General features: G+C 37.1%; 1 protein-coding gene across 3 annotated transcripts in view; it reads right to left on the reverse strand.

Annotated features, from left to right (window-relative positions):
* LOC110038823 (pre-mRNA-processing protein 40C) overlaps nucleotides 1–7,010 on the reverse strand; it is a 30,943-nt gene extending 23,933 nt beyond the window's left edge. The window contains exons 1-7 of one of the 3 annotated variants that reach the window (XM_020743734.1): nucleotides 6,788–7,010; nucleotides 3,271–3,665; nucleotides 3,038–3,187; nucleotides 2,644–2,913; nucleotides 1,695–2,337; nucleotides 1,458–1,618; nucleotides 1,315–1,352 (exon numbers count right to left, since the gene is read on the reverse strand). In XM_020743734.1, coding sequence (XP_020599393.1) covers nucleotides 1,315–1,352; nucleotides 1,458–1,618; nucleotides 1,695–2,337; nucleotides 2,644–2,913; nucleotides 3,038–3,187; nucleotides 3,271–3,657 — 1,649 coding nt within the window. In that variant the 5' untranslated portion in view covers nucleotides 3,658–3,665; nucleotides 6,788–7,010. Of the gene's footprint in view, nucleotides 1–1,314; nucleotides 1,353–1,457; nucleotides 1,619–1,694; nucleotides 2,338–2,643; nucleotides 2,914–3,037; nucleotides 3,188–3,270; nucleotides 3,666–6,787 lie in introns of those variants that run through there. The other 2 variants (XM_020743735.1, XM_020743736.1) reach the window with 2 other exon arrangements.
* Between the last annotated feature and the right edge of the window lie 430 nt (nucleotides 7,011–7,440).

Below are 7,440 nucleotides of genomic sequence, written 5' to 3' on the forward strand. Positions count from 1 at the left end.
TATTCTTAAAAATGGGACCAAAATACTCTTCCTCCATTCCTCAGGCATCTTTTTAGTTTTTAAAATAATATTAAAGAGTTTAGTAAGCCAAGAAACTCCTAAATCTCCCAAATATTTCCACACTAATTGGGATATCATCAGGTCCTACAGACTTTCCACCCTTGGTTTTCTTTAAAGCCTCCTCAACTTCTTTTTTGCTAATGCGACGGTAAAAATGAAACGTTTTATTATTATTCACGATATTAAAATCACTAAGGTCGATCGTATTTTCAGAAACTTCATTAAAAAGTTTATCAAAGTAACTCACCCACCTATGTTGAATATCTTTTTCTAAAAAAAAGTACTTTTTGATTTTCATCTTTAATACACTTTAGTTGAGTTAAATCTTTACTTTTACTTTTAAATAAATCCATATTGAACAAAAAACCTATTTGCATTTCTAAAGCTCTACAAAGAATTTCTTGAAGATGGTGATGAAGCCAAACTTAAGGAATAACTAACATGCACATCTCGGAAAACATTTCCGATATTCATAAATGCTAACCACATAACTTGAGTGAATTATTTTTCTCAGAAAATGTATCAATTTCCTCTAAACCTTCATGACTCGAATAAATTGCATAAAGGTCTAAAATAAGTTTTCTGTGATGAAAATATATATTCTAGACATTATATATTGCTTGCATTATAGATACATATATATAAATAAACCGACGAGCACGGTTGCTAGAGAATCAAAAACCTCACAAAGTTGCAAGTAAGCTAGGCTCAAAGCTTAAATTTAGCATACACCAATTGCCTTTACTTAAAAACAACAGAAAGAAATGTCATGTTCACAATAGAAGGAATGCTATAGGGTTTAATTAACAGTTACTCATAATCAAAATGAGAAAACCAAAAAAATGTTCAATAAAATACAAACAAAATTACATAAAGCACTTAATTATAACTAAGGTCGATAGACCATTCAACGCTCTTAATAAGTACTTCAACCTCTAAATGTATAAATTTAGTAATAATCACTACCTGAAGCTTTTAAAGAACATTTTACAACTTTGATAACAATTTTTGTTATTTCCTTGTTCTGTCATGCAGACCTATAATTGATGCTTTGCCGTTAACATCTTCAAGGAGTTTGCAAAAATAAATGATTAAAATGTACAAAAAGTAACTCAACCTAATCCGCACACTTTACAAAATCAACTACAGCCATAACTACAATTATAACCATAGCAGTGACGAAAGCTAATAAAGGAAATCTTTAAATTAAAAAACGATGAATAAGTTTCTAAAATGTGGTTATTAAATACATACCATGACACTGGAATAATCTGAAGTGCAATCTTCTCAGGCTGCATAAAGAAAAGAGAGGATAACATACCAAAGGAATGATAAAAATAACTATTTCACCAAAAATGACACTACTTTTTTTTAATGACAAGTCAAAAGCGCATTACCTCTCCTTTGAACTTGGAAGGCCTTTCATAAGTAGATTCTCCTGAAATAGTATTGTAGTAATATAAAACACCTGTCTCAGTTCTGTGCATTGTCCAAGCTTCTAATTCTTCACTTTTACTGTTACCATCCTCCTGAGTGTCATTAACTTCCTTTTCAGAAGCTGCATACAAAGAATCAGAATAATGGACAAACTTAATATACGGAAAAGTCAAAAATGTCATTGCAAAGTAGCATACCAGCATCATGAGGTGATCCTGCTCCAGTATTCATTACAGGAAAGGATGACTCCAGCGTGGAGGAAGATGCTTCTCCACAGTTCACCTCAGGGAAAACACCAGGAGGTCGTACATCAGGAAAAGGAACCGAGGGTGGAGGCATGCCCCTCAGTGAGAAAGAGGAAGGACCAGGAAGCACAGCTGGATATTGTGACAAGGGAAGACATTGTACCCCAGTAGCCTGAGGAGGAAGCCAATGAGCGTGAGAAGGTAGTATTTGGGCCTGCATTGAAGGCAAATGTGGATAAATTTGTTGAGGTACATTCGGTGGAGTTGGGTTTGTGATAGAAGATTGACTTGAAGGTGCAAGAACTTGATTATGCTGAATAGGTCTCATTGTTGCTGATGAAGTCCCAGGCTTTGCTGGTTGAACAGTAGCAGGATTAGGTGTTTTAGGCAGATTATTGTCAGTAAAAATTTCAACCATTGGAAGATGACCATTTATCAAAGAACCAGTTGGCGGCAACATGCTTGATACGTTAGAAATAGGAGAGATTGTTGAGCCTATGGATGAACTTGCATGCTTATCATGAGACACCTTCGAATCTAAACTAGCAGAAACTGAAGTCATGCCAATATCCAAAGGCGTTGCATCAGAAGTGCACTGCAAACATACAAATGGTAGATAACCTTTTAGTGAAAATAGAGAACTTGAGTAACTAAAGATTTATAAATACAACAACAAAGCCTTAATCCCACTACGTGGGGTCGGCTACATGAATCCTTTTTCTCCATTGCGTCCTATTTAGTATCATATTTTCGATTAGTTCTAATAAAATAAGATCATTTTCTATACAAAAAGCCCAGTCTTCCTAGGTCTACCTCTGCCTTTCTTAACATAAGTCGAATCTAAAGATTTATAAATAAAAAATAATATTAATTACACCACATTAAAACCAAAGAAACATACTGTGTTGGATGGCAAATACTTGACAGAAGCATCCATTATTGTTGGCCTAGAACCCCCACCAAAAGAAAAGTTTGTTGAAGGTGATAGCTGGCCCTTGGGAGGGGGAACTGGTAACTGAATGGGTGGTGGAAAATTCTGTGGAACAGTTGCAGAAATGGATGCATCAGGGCAAATAGGTTGGCAGGGTACTTGAGGCTGCAAACATGCAGCAGCCATTGATGGTGAAGGTGGGACAGAATTTCCAGTCAACAGCTGCCTTTGATTGTTCACCTAATGGCAAGACATATATAAAAAAAATGAGAAAAATGATTCCGTCTATTTTCAACCATATTGAACCAAAGGGAGGTAGCATACGAAGCAAACATTAAAAGTATTAAAAGCACTTGAGAATTACAGCGGCGGGTTGAAACTGCTGACCGGAAACAGGGCTAGCATTTGGTAGTGGAACAACGCTGTATGAAAAAGATGGTCTATTTCCTAAAGATTGCCCAGGAACTGGCGGCTGTAGAGCAGCTGGAGACATTTGGGGAGTTAATTTTAAAGCCTGCGCAAAAACCAAACCAAATAAACCAGTTAGATAAAGTTAAGGGCAGAATACAAAGGCTTAGCACAAGTAACAAAACTAACAGGAGAAGACGAAGTTTGCTGAGGGGCCCCAGAGGCAAAGTTCACCCTAGGAAATATACTGTAAGAAAAAGAAGGTGGAGGGACAACATAGCCAGGTGAGGAAACAAATTTTGCCCGAACAGAATCTTGTAATGAGTCACTTGCAGTACCATGAATAGCCCTTTGAGCTGGTGAGCTCATGGGAGGAGGCGATACAGTTACTATTTCTTCCGAGCCGGAATTTATAGTTGGAGATTCTGTAACTGGAACTGCAACATTACTGCTTGGTCCACCCTCCGATGATGTTAGACTGCAAGTAGGCTTTGAAACAGTTGACTCAGCAGTTTCTGACTGCATGGACAAAGCTGGTACCTGTGCCTCTGGCACCACCAAAAGTTCTGAAGACATTACTTAATCTGCCATAGTGCAAGGAAGAACTATATCATAAGTATATACAACACATGCAATAAATAGACATATTAATGTGCAAGATTAAATAGAAGAAAAAATGAATACATGCAACATTTGAATTCACGCCGAGATTTTTCCCTTAGCCACCCAAGAAAATATAAGCATGCATTTTTTGTAAGGTCTGGCAACTCTGCTATTTCAATGTATAGGTTACATGCCTCAAATTTGAGGATAATAAGGAAGATGGGCTCATATTGAAATAATATAACAAGAAATGGTCCTAGTTTATCTACAAGGACATCCAAAGTGAACAAAAGTAAATGAAATGACTATCCGATGGAAAGAGGCAGAAGCGAGTTGTTTGATGGGTAAATCCCCATGACTCATCGCAAAATCTTTGCTACACGGTTCAAAAGGCAACCTTCACTCTCCCTCCATATTATCATCTTGCATCTAGTAAATGCTTGGGGCATATGAATCCAAGAATGTTCCAGAAGCTCCTAATTAACAGAAAAAATAAACGATAATTTATCCATATTTATCATTTCTTTAGCCAAATAATACTATTTGAGCAAGGCATAGAACTGAAGTTGAGAATTCCCTTCAGAAAGCAAATTCATAGCTCCCAAGAACAAAGTCAATTCCACGAAATTTTTTAATGAATGAATCACTATCACAAGTTAAATTTTCCGAGGTTTGTCCATGCAGCACATGTAAACTAGTTCCAAACCTCAGTTCCTCAAGAATAATCAAACAACAGAGGTTGTGTACATAATTTTACCCATGTTCCTTCTAAATAAAACATCTCACTATCCAAGCCATTTCCTTTTCTTAAAGTGTCATCACCAATAAGTACTGTATGGCAGGAAAATAAAAGGCAAATTAATAAGTTCACAATTATGTAAATACATATTTCAATTGTTCATCAAAGGCTGCTTCAAGAAAGTAGATAAAAACAAAATTGCAATAAGATTGGAAAAAGTAAAATCAGATAGATTTACAGCAAGAGAAATTATGTAGCCTGATTTCTCATTCATCTAACATATAACTGTTAGGAAGATTGAATGGTTTAGAGCATCAACTGCAAAGGCAGAACACAAGTTCAAAACACATCCGTGAAGGGTCTGTTTGGGGCAGTTGCAGCTTATCCAATAAGCTGATTTGCAATAGCTGCCCCAGGAAGTTGTTGCGAGGAAGCTGCTGCAAAGAAGTTGACTGCTGTTTATTTTATACAGTTTGAAAACAGCTGCATGGCAGCTATTTCTGGATAAATGACCATTCTGCCCATGTGCAGTAATGTTGTTTGCAACAGAACTGTCATAGCAATATATTTGATACTTGAGAAACAAAAACTTCTTCAGAATAATAGAAAAAATAAAATACACACCTAACATAACAATGAATACCAAGTGTACTAAAAAAAAAAGTATGAAAATTACATTTAAGAAAATGATAATATTAATTTTAAAATTCAGCCACAACCACCCAATTGATATGTATCAAATCAATGCCCAAGCCATGGCCACCAAGAACTTCAAAGAACAATAAGAATAATCTAACATCAATGCCCAAGCCGCACCAACAATAATTTTTTTTTTCTTTTTTTTTTGTTAGATCCTCATGCAGACCACCCAAATGATGTGTATTCACGTCAATGACCATGTCAAAACTAATATAGACCCTCACTCAAAGATCTAACATCAGATTGCTGTCATCCCCAAGCAACATCCTCAAAAAAATAATTTTTCACACAACTTACCAAGCCCAAAATCGAGCCACCACGAATTCAATTTAACATCTAGCATTCACATCCATACAACACATTTATACCACTGAACAACATTTACAAATCTAACATCACAAATCCAACAAACAAGCATTCGCATCTGTTGAAGAAAATGTTTTTACTACTGAGGAACAGTGGAGGAAGAGGTCGAAGAGGAACCAGGTAGCGTGAGAAACGCAAGAGAAGAGGAGGTAGAGGAACCAAAGAGCGTGAGCAATGTGGGAGAAGATTAGGAAGAGGAGCAATAGATTGCAGCTTCCACTTTGCATTAAAAGTCGAACGAGGAGAAAGAGGGTTAGGGCGTAATCGAAAAGAGGGCACTAGCGTAAAAAGCCCAACAAGAAAAGCGAGTTGCAGGGTCAAAACCACGACCCGAGTTTTACCCTAAACGTGCCACGCCGCTGCTACTTCGCCGCCACAAACAGCAAAATATTGCGGCGCCGCGCCGCGCCGCTTCCCTACCGCCGCCGCAAACGGGGCCTTAAACATAACATTTCATTAGAAATGTTATAAGAATGTTCTCCAAAACAATATGACCAATTTAAAAGAATTATTTAGATGAAAAACCATAATCACGCTCAGAACTATTAACTTAAATGTCAGTGCACAGAAATACTATCTAAGAAGTGCTCACATTTCAATGTTTTAACATAATACCGTGCACAGAAAATACTATCTAAGAAGTGCTCACATTTCAATGTTTTAACATAATACCATCCACCGTGGAACGTTCATATGTAACTACAAATCCCACCATATGCAGTCCTCGTATTTTACGTAAATATGGCGGGATTAAAATTTTGACGACTCCCCATCTCTCGATGGCTAAGGGGGACCACCTGCCCGATGTTATGCAGAGATCAAGCTCAAAACTGAAGTCTTCAAACAGAGATGGAGCAAACAGAACAGAAGCAGGATCACCTCAAACTGGGGAATGGTACACTTCGTTCAATATGCCTTCATGTATTAACAAAAAATGCCAAAAAAAACGGGGGAAAAAGGAACTTCTACCGAATGGAAAAGCCTGAACTACTTCGAAGCAAAATAAGAATTAAACTGGGTGGCAACTTTAGATCTATATATTCAGTTCACTACAATCCCTCTACGCTAAAAGAGTGGCAATCGGAATGGAATGGAAATCAAGCAAAAAAACCGCAAGGTGCAATCAACGAGTAGAACCACGAAAGGGGAGCGCGACTTAATCATATTCAGTTCCAAAAAATATAGACTTTCAGAAAAAAAATATGTTTAAGATCAGATCAAGTGGAAATCACCCAGGCGAGATGAACAAGAATAAAAAATTACAGGAAGGGAAACCCTAAATAAGTCAAGGAAGCCGACCTGAGAAACAGAAATTCTGAAAATATGTGAGAAATTGCAGAAGCCGCTACGTAGAGGGACGCCGGATAGGGGCTATAAACGATGGGGAATTTAGGGTTTCGGTGAGACTTTTTAACAGTCTCGGAAGTGGTTTTACGAACAAAAATGAGAGAAGGGATTGTATCGTTGCATCGTTGCGATGAGTTGGCCGATGCCGGCATTTGTGAGAATTTGTGGGGCGGAATGAAAATATGGCCTTTGCTCTCGCATCGTAAATGGGTGCGCTTGGAATCGGACGCAAAAAAAAATTTATCCAAATCCAACCCAAATGTTACACAGCTCAAACTTCTCTGCCCACCAACTTGAATATCACCCATATAACTCATTTAACATAACAAATAATCTTTATTTGTGTTAAATTTTGATCAATTTCGGGCCAATTTTGGGCTAATTTAGGATCAATTTATGGTTGGCATTTTAATTTAGAATTTGTGAGCTATTTTTGAGTTGGCAGAAACACGAACCCAACACTCAAAATTAAGTAGGTTAGAATCTTTAATCTAAGCTAAACCCGAAAAATATTCAGGTCAACCTTAATGAATTTTTTTTAAATCGGGTTCGAGTCAAATTAGTTTATTGGGTCAATTTTTGACACCTCTAGCCCCTTATCTCAA

The sequence above is a fragment of the Phalaenopsis equestris genome, unplaced genomic scaffold, assembly GCF_001263595.1.
Source record: "Phalaenopsis equestris unplaced genomic scaffold, ASM126359v1 Scaffold234044, whole genome shotgun sequence".
Taxonomy (NCBI): Eukaryota; Viridiplantae; Streptophyta; class Magnoliopsida; order Asparagales; family Orchidaceae; genus Phalaenopsis; species Phalaenopsis equestris.